The sequence below is a fragment of the Rhinolophus sinicus genome, chromosome X (genome assembly GCF_036562045.2).
Source record: "Rhinolophus sinicus isolate RSC01 chromosome X, ASM3656204v1, whole genome shotgun sequence".
Taxonomy (NCBI): domain Eukaryota; kingdom Metazoa; phylum Chordata; class Mammalia; order Chiroptera; family Rhinolophidae; genus Rhinolophus; species Rhinolophus sinicus.
Genome location: NC_133768.1, coordinates 86,479,180 through 86,496,315, shown reverse-complemented (window position 1 = coordinate 86,496,315; position 17,136 = coordinate 86,479,180). Strand labels below are relative to the sequence as shown.

Sequence of the window (17,136 nt, the reverse complement as noted above, 5' to 3'; positions counted from 1 at the left end):
CTGCTCCTGCAGATCATATATTGAAAACATAGTCAGAATCACCTTGGATGAGAGGTAAAAATACTTAGATTTGAAATCCAAAGCCTATATGATGTAAATGATTTCTGTTTTCTGAAAGGCCCCTTCCAAGTACATATTTGGTGCTATGGTGTTGTGTATGCTTTACTCCCTTTTTTTATTTATTGGTTTCAGACATACAAAACAACATAATGATTAGACATTTACACCCCTCACAAAGTGATAATCCCCAAGTCTACTAACCATCTGACATCATACATATGTATAGCTATTACAATACCATTGACTATATTCCCTATGCTGTACTTTACCTCTTGTGAATATATAATGTATGTATTATATGCATAATATATACAGTATGTTATGTATATATAATATTTTTGTATATATAACATATAATATATATTTATATTCTATTTATAAATATAAATATTATAAATATGTAAATATATTTATAAACATATTTATAAATATATTATGCATTAACTTATATATATTATATATATAATAAACACACATGAGGTTTGACAATTAAGATTGCGAACTTGTTTCAATGATGTTGCTAACATTTTTTGATATCAGAGGGATTATTCATTATGAATTTGTGTCAACTGAACAAACAGTTAACCAAGTTTACTATTTGGAAGTGCTGAAAAGACTGCGTGAAAGTTAGATGACCTGAACTTTTCGCCAACAATTCATGGCTCTTGCATCATGACAATGTACCAGCTCACAGGACACTGCCTCTGAGGGAGTTTTCAGTCAGTAAACAAACAACTGTATTGGAACACCCTACCTACTTACCAGATCTGGCCCCCAACGACTTCTTTCTTTCACTGAAGATAAAGGAAATATTGAAAGCAAAATATTTTGATGACATTCAGGACATCAAGGGTAATACAATGATGGCTCTGATGGCCATTCCAGAAAAAGAGTTCTAAATTGCTTTGAGGAATGGACTAGGCGCTGGCATCAGTGCATGGCTTCCCAAGGGGAGTACTTCGAAGGTAACTGTAGTGCTATTCAGCAATGAGGTATGTAGCACTTTTTCTAGGATGAGTTCGTGAACTTATAGTTCCCAATAGTTTTCAGAACTTTGTGTGTGTGTGTGTGTGTGTGTGTGTGTGTGTGTGTGTGTGTGGTCTGACAATTATTGGGAAGCTATGCACCAATATCAGCAACTAGTCCACACATCTGACACCCTACACAATCCTTACAACATTATTGATTATATTTCCCATACTGTATTTCACATCCCTGTGACTATGTTGTTACTACCAATTTGTACTTTCTAATCCCCTCACCTTTTCCGTCATCCCCCAACCCCCTTCCCATCTATCAACCATTAGTTTTTTGTTTTTGTTTTTCTGTATCAATGAGTCTACCTCTGTATCAATGAGTCTACCTCTTTAGATTCCACATACAAGTGAGTTAATATAGTATTTGTCTTTCTCAGTCTGACTTATTACACTTAGCATAATATCCTCTAGGTCCATCCATGTTGTAAATGGTAAGATTTCATTCTTTTTTATGGCACAGTAATACTCTACTGTATAAATGTACCACAATTTTATCCAATCATCTATTGATGGGCATTTCGGTTGTTTCCATAACTTGCCTATTGTGAATAGTGCTGCAGTAGAGGGGTGCATATATATTTTTCGAATTAGTGTCTTGGATTTCTTTGACTAAATACCCAGGAGTGGCATTGCTGGGTCATAAGGTACTTGTATTTTTCATTTTTTGAGATACCTCCGTACTGATTTCCATAGTGGCTGCACCAATCTGTAATCCCACCAACAGTACACGAGGGTTCCCTTTTCTCCACATCCTCGCCAGCACTTGTTGTTTGTTGATTTATTGATGATAGCCATTCTGACTGGGGTGAGGTGGTATCTCATTGTGATTTTTATCTACATTTCTCTGATGATTAGTGATATTGAGCATCTTTTCATATGTCTATTAGCCATTAGTATTCTCTTCAGATCACATAAATCTTTCACCTTTTACCCTCTTATTTATTGTTGCCAACACAGTTCCTATTTCAGAGTGATCAATAGTTTCCATTGTAGGACTGTGGCACCGAAAATTGGAAGAAAACTGAGAATGACATTTTAGGAAATGTTTAGGGAAAGTAACAGGCAATCTGAGGAGATAGATAGCAGGGGTCATGGGAGAAGAAAGTAAGACTGTATGGGATAACTGCATTCATTCATCTGTTTTCAGCTACTTCAGTCCAGCACATTGGCATGCCCCTCACAGCATGGATACTTTAGTTGCCTTGGCTCATTCTGGGCAGACTTGAACTATTTATTTAGCACAGCAGTACCTGTTCCTTGGATTACCTGCCCAGGCTCAGCAGGTTTGCAAAATCACTGGGATTTGGACAAGGAAGCTACAAGAGACTCAAAACCTCTTTTCAACATTTACTGAGCACTTATAATGACTTGGCCAGAGGAACTGGCACTAAAATGCAGAAAAGTATAACACAGAGTGTCTACCTTCAGGGAGTTCATGTTCTAATATGTAAGACAGAGAAGTAATGAAAACTGCATCATGCAGTGGGGTAAGGATAATGACAGGGCTATGGAAAACAAATTGTGGGGATACAGAGGATGGAGTAGCTAATTCTGCCTGGACAGAGCATTAAGGAAGAACTTAGGTGAGCTCTGAAGGATAGGTAAGAATTCCCCCTGTGACGGGCCAGCCGCCACGAGTCGATCAGTACCTGAATGGGGGAGTGGGAATGAAATAAAAGACACACACAAATGCTAATGCGGCCGGTCTTCAGTCATGCTGAAGCCCTGAGTTTATTATCTCTAACCAATATATACAATTTGAGTACGTGCAGTTAAACAAAGAAGATATGCATTATCTCAGTGAAAGTAAATCTTTCCAGCTTCAACCTTACTTTGACATAGAAGATACAAGGTCACTGAAACTCACAAAAGTAAATATTTCAAGGAGACAGAATCTACTAATTGTCTAGAAAGCCCTTAGTTTTCTGTGTCTGGGAACTGGCCGTTTCCACCACATTCCTCAGCAGCCGTTAGGCGCTTTTCAGATAAGGCAGAGACAATGTTATGGGGGCAGAAACCGAGCCAGTCTGCAAGGTTCAGGGCTGCAAGAAACCATGGCTCCCCACATCTCCCCCTTTTTTATTTTATAAAAGCAAAGTCCATCCAGCCAGGATGGCGAGGTGACGGTGCCTGACTTAGGCATCCCAGGACGCCTGCCTCAACTTACCCGTCATTGGTACTCATATTTTATTAATACAAGCCCTGTCTTAGGTGTTGAAGCGGCTCCCAAGTATTTGCCCGTCTTTGACTAACCCGCCCCTCTAAATGCATGGGGGAGAAAGACTTAAGGCTTCGCCTTGAGCTCAAGCTGATGGATGTCAGCTCGTAAGTCTAACATCCTGCTGATGAAACATCTGATGAGGATAGGGAGTAGGCACAGAACCAAGCAGACACAGATGCCCAATGTAAGAAATATTATAACAGAATGGGTAATATAAGGCATAGAGGGCAAAACACTCCTAAGAACATCAAAAAACTCAGAGGCAGCCTGAGCGGCATCAAATTTTAAAGGTTCAGCTTTTCTCATACTTTGAATTTCATCATGAAGCCAGCTTTCTTTTATACACACAAAAACAAGAAGGTTACATAAAGCGGCTGAGGCAGCAAGTACAGATTAGTTACGTTTTCTCAAAGTTTGACCCTGACTGTCTTTAGACCTTTTGATATTGTCCCATTCCCAGAACAGCAGGTGTCTGTTTGTTCTTTATGCTTATCGGAGTTTCCCTCAGCCATCCTCCCAAACTCTGCTTGAAGTTACATTTTCTTAACCCTTAATGTTCCAGCTCCCTACATATCCCCTTTTTTATTTTTTATAAGATCGTGTCTGGCTTAGGTGGTCAGTACAGACATTTTTACTTACCCGTCATTGGATATCAATCATCAAAGCGATCGACTCCTGTCTTAGGTTGTAAAAACGCTTACTGATCATTACCCGTCATTGGCTACCGATCTCCTTTGAGGAAAGCCAGAGACAGCAGAGGCTTTTCCCAGGCAGGGGGAAGGGGAGGCAAGGCTCCTTTTTGGATCTTTTAAGGCAGCTCATTGGGGGTCCCCACTCGGTTTTGCCTGGCTTAGGTTGTATCTCCCGTGAGATATCTTACCCGTCTTTGGCTGCAAACCATCTTTTGGGGACCAGACAGAGAGACATAAGGTGTAAAATATAGAGATAAACAAAGTTCCTAAAAAGGCATAGTCTTACTGGCTCTTTTTAGTTTTTGAAGCATGAGAAACACAGAACGTGTAGTTGTTTTATTTACAGCCTGTCGGAGGGCTATTTGTCCACATCTGAGGACTATGTAAAATAAACAGAACAATAAACAGAATAGCAATATCCCCAGCAAAACCTCTACCCAAAGTCTTTATCTATTTAACAGGGTCTGAAGTGGAAAGTCCTTCTGCAGCTGCAGAAAGTGAGAGCTTTTTCACACCCTAGGGGCGTGGATTGGTATCTATAGATGTCTTTTCTTCTGTGGGCTGTTGTTCATGGTATGGTTTAACACCGACCAGGAATTCACAAAGGTTTTTCTTCCGGACCTGGAGAAATACAAGCAAAGCCTCTTCCCCGTGTTATCTCGCGGGGAGAAGTAGGATCAGCTTCCCCACGTAATATTTTAAACAAAGGTTGTAATTCACCGGTTGTCAACCGCAACTGAGGTCTAATCCAGTTAATGTCTCCCAGTAGCTTTTGGAAATCATTTAATATTTTTAAACAATCTCGCCGGATTTGTATTTTTTGAGGCACAAAGGCCTGAGGCATTAAACAATATCCCAGATAAGAGTAAGGAAGCACTTGCTGAATTTTTTTGGGGGCTATAACTAGCCCATAATTGTGGAGCTTTTTTGTAAATGAGCAAAAGCAGCAAGCAACTTTGGTTCACAAGAGTGGGCAAAAATTATGTCATCCATGTAGTGGATGATGTAAATATCTGAAAATGTCCTTTAGGTAGGTTTTATTGCAGCTGATACAAATTTTTGACATAATGTAGGGCTATTAGCCATTCCCTGAGGTAGCACTAGCCAATGATATCTCTTAAAAGGTTTTTGTAAATTAACAGAAGGAACACTGAAAGCAAACCTAGGGCAGTCATCAGGATTTAAAGGTATAGTATAAAAACAATCTTTCAAGTCCAAAACAATTTTATATGTGTTTTTTTGGTATGGCTGCAGGACAGGGCAAGCCTGTCTGTAAGGCTCCCATTAATTTTATGGTTTTATTAACCTTTTGTAAATCTTGTAATAATCTCCACTTACCAGATTTTTTTTTTTTATAATATCAAAAATGGGATAATTCCAGGGAGAATTGGAGGAAGCAATGTGTCCCTTTTAAAGTTGGTCCTGTACTAGCAGCTTGTAAACTCTTTTGTAGGGGGGACCTTTGATCTTTTACGCCTGGTAATTGTCTCATTGTCACAGGGGCTACAACAGGGGCCTCAGGCTGTGGATCCAGCCCTGTAACTACACTTGGAGGAGAGCTTAATTGTAACCTAGGCTTCTATTTTGATTGAGATTTTAATAAAGGCCCAGTCTGTTGAGCCTGGACTAATTGCATTTGAACAGAGAGGGAAGTGAGTGCAGCTTGTAATCTTTGCACCTCTGCTTCCAAGGGGATCTTTACCCCGAGGATTTCATTGATTTCTAAAAGGAATCTGGGGACTCCGAGGACAATTTCCTCCATCCACAGCAACTTTAAGTTTAATTAACTGTCCCTGAATCTTTTTTAGCTGATCTGCAAAAGAAAGTGTAGTGCCTGTAGGTTGTCTGCCTTCTTGAGCCATAGCCACCAAAGGAGGGTATTTGTTCCTATTATGTTTGGCTGTTTCATCTTTTAAGTCTTTTTGATCCTGAGAGTCTAAATCTTCCCAGTCCTCGATCGGAGGTTTTTGATAAATAGGCTCTGTATCTTTAAAAAGTTTTTTTGTGGGTTTGGCTTCCTCCCCCTTTTCTCTCTCTGCCAGAGAAGCGGCAGATGAAAGAATTTCTTCATTGCCAGCTTGTTTTACTTTCTCTAGCTTACAGCTCTTACGCCTGAGATCTAAACAATCTCTAATCAAGGTCCACAACCCGAATGTTTCTACAGGGATCTGCTGAGGTCCGTGGGCAGCATAATAATCTTGTAACTGCTCTCCCATTTTCTCCCAAGTTTCCAGACTGACAGTGCCTTCTTCTGGAAACCATGGACAAACTTCTTTTACAAATTCTAAAAACTTATCTAACTGTTCTCTGCTCACCCGACTGCCACGGGCGGCAAGCAATTTCTTAAGTCCTCTAACATACAGGTCCTTGCTGCTAGCGTGACCCATTCTTCACCCTAACTCGGCCCTTCTTTCAAACAAAGAAAACACTCTGATGCCCGTCTGGCCGTGCCCCTCGCGGAGCCAAATCTGTCTTAGCTAGAGGCGCGCCGGTATAATTCCCCGGCCAGGTGGGTTGTAAAGCCCAGTCGCCGTTATGCCGTATGACAGAACCGGAACCGCAGATTAGGGCCCAATCAAGCTCCGTGACAAGAAGTCGTGGAACTATCACTCACTCACACATTCATTCGACCGAGGGGTATTGTGTCTTACTCACCACGCATCCACTGATAAGCTCTCTACGAGCTGGGCCCTTGCCACGTGGTGTTCCTCACTGTTACCCCGTATTCAGGTCCCTGTTCGGCGCCAAGTGTGACGGGCCAGCCGCCACGAGTCGATCAGTACCTGAATGGGGAGTGGGAATGAAATAAAAGACACACACAAATGCTAATGCGGCCGGTCTTCAGTCATGCTGAAGCCCTGAGTTTATTATCTCTAACCAATATATACAATTTGAGTACGTGCAGTTAAACGAAGAAGATATGCATTATCTCAGTGAAAGTAAATCTTTCCAGCTTCAACCTTACTTTGACATAGAAGATACAAGGTCACTGAAACTCACAAAAGTAAATATTTCAAGGAGACAGAATCTACTAATTGTCTAGAAAGCCCTTAGTTTTCTGTGTCTGGGAACTGGCCGTTTCCACCACATTCCTCAGCAGCCGTTAGGCGCTTTTCAGATAAGGCAGAGACAATGTTATGGGGGCAGAAACCGAGCCAGTCTGCAAGGTTCAGGGCTGCAAGAAACCATGGCTCCCCACATCCCCCCAAGGAGACAAGATAAGAAAGTCATTCAGGAAAGGACAAAAGCAGAGAGGTATGTACTTATGTGAAAATAACTGTAAATAGTTCACTGTAGCTAAAACTCAGGATACAAATCAGAGGGCAATGAGAGGGGAGACTGAAGGAGTAGGCAAGGGCCAAATTATGGAGGACTTGGTATGACGTGTGATCAAAAACTACAGTGAATGTTTAAATTTAAAAAAAAAAAAACTACTACAGTAAAAGACACATTTCCATTAGTCCCACTCAAAATTCTACCCTTGCTTCCAACACACTTATTCCAACATTCTTGCTATTTTCTTTTTTTCTAATAAATTTTTATTTTAAAATGCTTTAAACTACAGTTGACATACAATGTTACATTCGTTTCAGGACTACAACATAGTGATTCGAGATTTGTATAATTTCTGTCATGATCCCTACAATAAGTCTAGTACCCACCTGACATTATACATAGTTCTTACCATATTATTGACTATATTCCCTGTGCTTTAATTTACATCCACATGACTATTTTTTTCTTATTTCTTAACTTTTATTTCTTTTATATTTAATTTATTGGGGTGACAACTGTTAGTAAAATTACATAGATTTAAGTTGTACAATTCTGTATTACATCATCTATAAATCCCATTGAGTGTTCACCACCTAGAGTCAGTTCTCCTTCCATCACCATATATTTGATCCCCCTTACCCTCATCTCACACCCCCCAACCCCCATACCCTCTGGTAACTACTAAACTATTGTCTGTGTCTATGAGTTTGTTTCTCATTTGTTTGTCTTGTTCTTTTGTTGATTTTGGTTTATATACCACATATCAGTGAAAACATGGTTCTCTGCTTTTTCTGTCTGACTTATTTCACTTAGCATTATACTCTCAAGATCCATCCATCTTGTCACAAATGTTCCTATATCATCTTTTCTTACCACCAAATAGTATTCCATTGTGTGTATATACCACAACTTCTTTTTTTTTATTAAATTTATTGGGGTGACAATTGTTAGTAAAATTACATAGATTTCAGGTGTACAATTCTGTATTACATCATCTATAAATCCCATTGTGTGTTCATCACCCAGAGTCAGTTCTCCTTCCATCAGCATATATTCGATCCCCTTTACCCTCATATCCCACCCCCCACCCCCCGCCCCCCTTACCCTCTGGCAACCACTAAACTATTGTCTGTGTCTATGAGTTTCTGTTTCTCATTTGTTTGTCTTGTTCTTTTGTTGTTTTTGGTTTATATACCACATATCAGTGAAATCACATGGTTCTCTGCTTTTTCTGTCTGACTTGTTTCGCTCAGCATTATTCTCTCAAGATCCATCCATGTTGTCACAAATGTTCCTATATCATCTTTTCTTACTGCCGAATAGTATTCCATTGTGTATATATACCACAACTTCTTTATCCATTCATCTATCGAAGGACATTTTGGTTGTTTCCATGTCTTGGCCACCGTAAACAAAGCTGCAGTGAACATTGGAGCACGTGTGTCTTTATGTATAAATGTTTTCAGACTTTTTGAGTAGATACCCAGGAGAGGGATTGCTGGGTCATACGGTAATTCAATTCGTAATTTTTTTCAGGAACCTCCACACTGCCTTCCATAACGGCTGCACCAGTCTGCATTCCCACCAACAGTGTATAAGGGTTCCTTTTTCTCCACAGCCTCTCCAACACTTGTTACTATTTGTCTTGTTGATGATAGCCATTCTGACTGGGGTGAGGGGATATCTCATTGTGGTTTTTATTTGCATTTCTCTGATGTTGAGCATTTTTTCATGTCTCTGCCATTTGTATGTCCTCTTTGGAGAAATGTCTCTTCAGGTCGTCGGCCCATTTTTCAATTGGGTTGTTTCTTTTTTGCTGTTGAGTTGCGTGTGTTCCTTGTATATTTTAGATATTAGCCCCTTATCGGAGGCACTGGTTGCAAAAATCTTCTCCCATTCAGTTTGTTGACACTATTTTGTCGATGGTTTTTTTTGCTGTGCAGAAGCTTTTAAGTTTCATATAGCCCCATTCGTTTATTTCAGCTTTTACTTATCTTGCCTTTGGAGTCAAATTCATAAAATGCTCTTTGAACCCAAGGTCCATAATTTTAGTACCTATGTTTTATTCCATGAAGTTTATTGTTTCAGGTCTTATGCTTAAGTCTTTGATCCATTTTGAATTAATTTTGGCACATGGTGACAGAAGTCCTGTTTCATTCTTTTGCACGTGGCTATCCAATTCTGCCAGCACCATTAATTGAAGAGGCTGTCCTTTCTCCACTGTATGTTTTTTTGCTTCTTTGTCAAAAATTGTCCAGATTTATGTGGTTTTATTTCTGGGTTCCCAATTTTATTCCGCTGGTCTGTGTGTCTGTTTTTTTCCGCCAATACCATGCTGTTTTGATTATTGTAGCCCTGTAGTACAACCTAAAGTCAGGGACTGTGATAACTCCCGTATTGTTCTTTTTTCTTAAGATTGCTCTGGCTATTCGAGGTCTTTTGTGGTTCCAAACAAATCTGAAGATTTTTTGTTCTACTTTTTTAAAAATGCCATTGGGATTTTGATGTGGATCGCATTAAATCTGTATATTGCTTTGGGTAATATGGCCATTTTTACTATATTGATTCTTCCAATCCTTGAGCAGGGAATGTGTTTCCATTTCTTTGTGTCTTCTTCAATTTCTATTAAAAATGTCTTGTAGTTTTCAGCCTATAGGTCTTCTTTCACATCGTTTGTTAAGTTTATTCCTAGGTATTTTATTCTTTTTGCTGCAATTGCAAAAAAAAAATTGTGTTTTGTATGTCTTTTTCTGAGATTTCATTGTTAATATATAAGAATGCAATGGACTTTCGTATGTTGATTTTGTAGCTGGGAACTTACTGTATTCGTTGATTGTTTCTAATAGCTTTTTGGTGGAGTCTTTAGGGTTTTCTATATATAGCATCATGCCATCTGCAAAGAGTGACAGTTTAACTTTTCATTTCCAATTTGGATGACTTTTATTTCTTTCTCTTGCCTGCTTGCTCTGGCAAGGACTTCCAACACTATGTTGAAAAGCAGAGGTGATAGGGGACATCCCTGTCGTGTTCCTGAACGTAGAGCAAAGGGCTTCAGTTTTTTACCATTAATTATGAGATTAGCTGAGGGTTTGTCATGTATGGCCTTTATTATGTTAAGGTATTTTCCTTCTATACCTATTGCATTAAGTGTATTAATCATAAATGGATGTTGCATCTTGTCAAATGCTTTTTCCGCATCAATTGATATAATCATATGATTTTTGTCCTTTATTTTGTTCATGTTATGTATCACATTGATGGATTTGTGGATATTGAACCATCCATGTGTCCCAGGGAAGAACCCCACATGGTCGTGATGAATATTTTCAATTCATTGTTGTATTCGGTTTGCTAGAATTATGTTTAGGATTTTTGCATCTGTATTCATCAGAGATATTGGTCTCTAGATTTCTTTTTTGTTGTTGTCCTTACCAGGTTTTGGTATCAGGGTAATGTTGGCCTCATCAAATGAGTTAGGGAGTACTGTCTCTTCTTCAATATTTTGGAAGTTTGAGCAGGATTGTTATTAGATCCTCCTTGAAGGTTTGGTAGAATTCACTAGTGAAGTCATCTGGTCCAGGACTTTTTCTTTTGGGAAGGTTTTGGATGACTGATTCAATTTCGTTACTGGTGATCAGTCTGTTTAGATTTTCCAGTTCTTCATGGTTCAGCCTTGGAAGGCTACATGTTTCTAAGAACTTGTCCATTTCTTCTAGGTTATTGAATTTGGTGGCATATAGTCCTTCATAGTATTGTTGGGTGATCCTTTGTATTTCTGTTGTGTCCGTGATAACTTCCCCTTTTTCATTTCTGATTTTGTTAATTACTGTCTTCTCTCTTTTATCTTAGTAAGTCTAGCCAAGGGTTTGTCAATTTTGTTACTCTTTTCAAAGAACCAGCTCTTTGTTACATTGTGTGTTTTTTTATTGTCTTTTTGTTCTCTATTTCATTTAGTACTGTTCTGATTTTTGTTATTTCCTTTCTTCTGCTGACCTTGGGTTTCATTTGTTGTTCTTTTTCTAGTTATTTAAGGTGTAACGTCAGGTTATTTATTTGAGATTTTTCTTGTTTCTTGAGATAGGCCTGTAATGATATAAATCTCCCTCTTGAAACTGCTTTTGCTGCATCCCCAAAATTTTGGTAGGATGTATTTTCATTGTCATTTGTTTCTATGTATCTTTTATCTCTCCTCTAATTTCTTCTTTCACCTGGTCGTTCTTTAAAAGTATGTTGTATAATCTCCATGTGTTTGTGTTTTTTCCTGTTTTCTTTTCTCAGTTGATATCCTGTTTCAAAGCCTTGTGATCAGGCAATATGCTTGGTATTATTTCAATCTTCTTAAATTTGCTGAGGCTGATTTTATGTCCCAATATATGGTCTATCCTTGAGAATGTTCCATGTTCTTTTATTACAATACATATTTCAGTTCTGGATTTTTTTTGAGTGGTTACCCTTAAGTTTATGTAAAAGAAAATTTGATATTTAGAGTATTCCATTTTCTTCAGCACGCTTACTTTCTCCATTCCTATATTCCGGTTCAGGCCTTTACTCTCACCCTTTTTATGTTTTGGTTGCCACAGATTGTCCCTGTTGATGGTGGTTGAGTATCTTCCTTCAGCATTTCTTGTACTGCAGGTCGTGTATTAGAAAATTCCCTCAGCTTCTGTATGTCTGGAAAGGTCTTTATTCCTCCTTCATATCTCAAGTATATCTTTTCTGGATATATTATTTTTGGATCATAATTTCTCTCTTTCAATATTATGAATATTTGGATCCACTCCCTCCTGGCTTGTAGAGTTTCTGCTGAAAAATCTGATGATAATCTAATGGGCTTTCCTTTGTAGGTTACCGTCTTCTTTTCCCTTGCTGCCTGGAGGATTCTTTCTTTGTCAACAATTTTAGACAGCTTCAATACAATGTGCCTTGGAGAAGGCCTGTTGGTTTGAGGTAATTAGGTGTTCTATTTTCTTCTTCGATTGTAGGATCCAGTTCTGTCCACAAGTGTGGGAATTTCTCATCGACAATTTGTTTCAATATATTCTCTGTTCCCTTCTCTCTTTCTTCTCCTTCTGGTATGCCCATTATTCTTATATTGCTCTTTCTGATGGAGTCAGAAAGTTCTTGCAGAGTTCTTTCATTTCTTTTAAGTCTCAAGTCTCTTTCTTCTTCCATCCATGTCATTTCCAGGTTTGTATCTTCGATGTCACTGATTCTTTCCTCCATCTGGTCAACTCTACTACCTAAGCTGCTTATTTCATTCTTAATTTCTTCCATTGAGTTCTTAATCTCCAAAAATTCTATTTGTTTCTTTTTTAAGATTTCAATCTCCTTCATAAAATGCTCATATTGTTCTTCGATTGTGTTTCTGAGTTCATTTAACTGCCTATCTGTGTTTTCTTGTATCTTGTTGAGTTTTTTCAGAACTGCAATCTTGAATTCTCTGTCATTTAAGTCACAGACTTCCATATCTTTAAGTTCCTTTTCTGGAGACTTTTCACTTTCTTTCTGAGCTGTCTTGTTACCTTGGTTATTCATGGCAATTACTGATTTATTATTTCTCTTCCTGGACATCTATAGGAGTGACTTCTACAACAGATTGATAGGAAGAGTATTTCTTTTGTTTTCCAGTACTTGTTGGTAGAATGTTTTATTTTCTCTCCAATTGCAGCCTTTTTTTCTCTCTCACACAGTAGTGCTATGTTATCTCTGCGCTATTCCAGCTTCTCAAACAATGGGGGGATTCCCTGGGAGACGGGCTTCTCCTCTGTTAGTAGTTCACCTGTGTCACAGGGCGCAGTGTCCGTGTGGGTGTGTGGAGAGTTTTGAAGTTCCAAAGCTCTTCCTGCACCAGATTCAGAGTCTGTATGTTTCAGCTCTTTTGTTTACTCCTGCAGGGATCCGCCCAGATAGGTGTGGTCAGCAGTGGGGTGAGTTGTGAGAGGGGGCCCAGAGCAATGTCAGCGACCACCACCACAGCTGGTCCTGGTTCCACAGCTCCCTCCCCTTTGCCGGAACTAGTTGGGCTGCGAATCTGTGTCTGCAGACCACAGTTCTCAAAACAGCAAATATTCTGTTCTTTTGATCTAACACTGCTACTGTTCTGCTTCTAGCACCAGGCAGGTTGGGGCAGGGCGAGCTCAGGGAGGGTAGGGAGGAGGCGGCTAGTCTCAGTGCCTAAAGCTTCCGTTCTCTGCTCAGCAGTGAGGGTTAAACCACCATTTTCAGCCTTCTTCCCTCAGTCTTTTCTCCAAGGTCTCTGCCGTGTGCGTTGGGTTCAGCCATGTTATATGCTGTCCCCTTAGCCCTGTGGGCCATAAACAGAGCCCTAGCAGTCTGAGTTCTTCCCTCTCTCACAGCTGCAGTAGTTGCAGGATGCAACGAGCTTGGAGCACTGAGCTAGGTCTGTGTCCTGCGCCAGTGTGGCTCCGACTCCGCTCTTCTCCCTTCCCTTCTCCCCTGCTCATGCTATTCGCCCACTTTTAGGTGAATTCACTAGTGGGCCTGTTTGTCTTGTCTGTCTGCTCTGCAGGGAGTCCTTTGTAGAGTTATACTTGTTCGATTAGTCAAAAATTCCAGGGAAGATTTAGAGTGGTTCACCTTACCCTGCTATTTTGATGACGTCTACCATTCTTGCCATTTCCTGAAGGAGTTCTGGAAGTCCTCTTTCGTGAGTGTCTTTAGTTGCATTGTCCTGGCTGCCTCGATGTCCTGAATCAATTCAAAACATTTACCTTTCATGGTTATTTTGACTTTGGAGTAGAGTCAGAAGTTGCACCGTGCCAGATCTTGTTAGTAAGGTGGATGAAGACACACCATAATGTTTTTATTTGACAGAAATTGCCATGCCAGAAGCTATGTGTGACACAGGACCTTTCATTGTGATTGCAAAATATGGTGAATGCTGCTGACGAGTGTCATCCAATGGAAAGACAGGGATCTTCAATGTGGGAAGTGGCGTGTTGAACCTTAGTAACAGTTTGTGACAGGTTTCATCTTGTTCAGTACAGTCAGTCAGATGTGAGCTACAGTTCAGAGAAGGTGTGTTTTAATGTGTGCCATAAATCGTCATGACAATGCTCCCTGTCACACATCACTTCTGATATATGGCAATTTCTGTCAAATAAAAACATTACAGTGTGTCTTCATCCACCTTAGTCACAGGATCTGGCACCATGTGACTTCTGGCTCTTCCCCAAAGTCAAAATGACCATGAAATGTAAACATTTTGAATTGATTCAGAACATTGAGGCAGCCATGACAGTGCAACTAAAGACACTCGCAAAAGATTTCCAAAACTGCTTCAGAAAGTGGCAAGAACAATGGGATAAATGTGTTGGAAGCGAGAGGTATTTTGAGGGAGATTAATAGCAATGTGTCTTTTACTGTAATCATTTTTTTATGTAAACATTCACCGTGTTTGATCATGCCTTGTATGCCTTCATTATAATGAATGTGCCCCTTATCTGATAGAGGATATGGAGCTATTGAATGGTTTTATGCCACAGACCAAAATAATCCCTACGGCAGAATGTTTAGAGAGAGGTGTACATGGAGACTAGGAGACCAAGAAGTTAAGAGAAATTAAACTAGAGCTGTAACGGTAGGAATGGAGACGACAAAACTTGTTCAACCTATTTTAGGAGATAGACTCAATGGAGGTTTTGTAATTAGATTTAAAGGAGGAAAAGAAGAACCATGGTGCTGCTCACATTTCCAATTTAGTTGAATACACACATGGTGATACCACTCATAAGATGTGTAGGGAACACAGGAGGGAGAGCAGCGTTTGGTAAGGGGTACAGAAAACTGATGAGTTCGGTTTTAAACTTGTTGAATTTGAGGTACCTGTGGAGATCCAAGTAAAGAGATATAGTAGGAAATTGCATGTCAGGTGACAACTCAAAACAGGAGAAAATTTTAGCATATAGAAATCCCACCCATTCCTGTAAGAATGGATAGGATTACCCAAAGAGAACGACTGCACAGTGCTTTCCAGCATTTTCATAAGACACTATCTCTATTTCCTGCACTGATGATAATGAGATATGGTCCAAGAGAGTGGAAAATTCAAGTCCCTTTCTTATATCTTTGAAGTGAATTCTAGCAGTATCGTTTCTTTTCACAGAAGTAGATAACTTTTTTATTGTGTTTTGCTAAGGTTAATATTAAAATTAACTGGTATTTCCTTTTCAGGAACCAGTTGCATAGTGAGGGTAATTTGAAATCAGATAGGTGTGTTCCAGGCATTGGGGATGAAAAAATAAGCCACAGATGATTCACAGAGCCCAAAGTGAATATGACATCATTAAAAGTTAGTCATAAATTGTTTTATTCAGGCACTTAGAATTAGCATTAAAGGGAGTGGGTGTATTACCCCATTTCACAAATGGACAAACTGAGGCAAAGCATTATGTTACTACCATGTTTCCCCGAAAATAAGACCTAACCAGAAAATAAGCCCTAGCATGATTTTTCAGGATGACATCCCCTGAACATAAGCCCTAATGTGTCTTTTGGAATAAAAATTAATACAAGACTCGGTCTTATTTTCAGGGAAACACAGTATTTGTGGTGGCTATGCAGTTAAACAAAATCAAGGGCAGTGCGTTTCACTGTCAAGTTCTTTTATGCCAGGCCAAAACTTCTTCCTGCTTTGAACAATGAGAGAGAAATTAAAATATCACTGAGAATATTGTGTAGTAATTTTTTTGTTTTATTCTTTTTTTTCTCTTGGATCTAGGAATCATACATAAAGGGAATGGAGAAAATATGTTTATTTCCCAGCAGCCCCCAGTCATATCAACTATAATGGGTAATGGACACCAACGGAGTGTAGCCTGCACCAACTGCAATGGCCCAGCCCACAACAACAAACTCTTTGCTCCTGTTGCCTTAGCTTCTGGCCCTGATGGTAGTGTGTATGTTGGTGACTTCAATTTTGTAAGGCGAATATTTCCCTCAGGAAACTCTGTTAGTATTTTGGAATTAAGGTAAGTGTCCTCTAATCTCTATGTTTGCTTAGTGGATAAGTAAAAAACAAGAATGATATAACATGGAGAGATGAGGCATTGCCAGGAGGAGCAGAATATACAGTAAAAAGAGTCCATGGAGGTACCTTGTGTATTTGGAGTGCGCCATTAGAAGATTCTTCTTTATATTGAACCAAAATCTCCCTTCATAAAATATCCACTCAACAGGGGCAAATGTTAGTATCTGAAGCAGCAGAGAGCCACTTCCCTCTTTACCTGACAAACTTTCACAAACATGAAAAGTTTGTGAAAACTTTGTATGATAGGTTCTTGAGCTTTCTCTTCTTCAATCTAAACATCCCCAAGTTCTTAAACTATTTCTCATCAATTATGACTTCATTTCTTTTTCCTTCGATTATGGCTTTAGGGCCACTTTTCAGTTTTCTGGAAGTAACATGGATAATTATAAGTAAAAATAAGAGACATATCAAGTTTTGCAAGAATTCAAATATGAACATCCATTTTGCTCCCCTCTCATCTTCTAATTTCACAAATCTACTAGAAAACCTATTAAGCATGACTAGAAATGATTAATTCTTTATTAAAGCCTCATGCTGTTATTCTTCAAGATGCTGTTGTTCTCCAGATTTCTTTCCCTTAAAAATGAAAGAAAGAAGAATATAAGAGGCTGGCAAATGTTTCTTGGTACCTTGAGTAATTTAGACTCAACAAATGTCAATGTAACATCAAAATTTTTCTTTAGAGTTTACTGTTTCCTTTACAGTGACTGGTTAATATTTACTACATTGTTCTCAGGACTTGACTCATGTCATTGACTAAGGATTGAGTAGAACTGGAATAGCACCCACTTAAGGGCCGTT

At 39.2% G+C, this 17,136-nt stretch overlaps 1 protein-coding gene across 13 annotated transcripts in view; it reads left to right on the top strand.

Annotated features, from left to right (window-relative positions):
- The window catches only part of TENM1 (teneurin transmembrane protein 1), a 1,181,603-nt gene that overhangs the window by 1,028,104 nt on the left and 136,363 nt on the right, over positions 1-17,136 (top strand). For all 13 annotated transcript variants that reach the window (XM_074324280.1, XM_074324286.1, XM_074324287.1 and 10 more), the window contains one exon: positions 16,027-16,276. In XM_074324280.1, the coding sequence (XP_074180381.1) occupies positions 16,027-16,276 (250 nt within the window). The remainder of the gene's footprint in view (positions 1-16,026; positions 16,277-17,136) is intronic.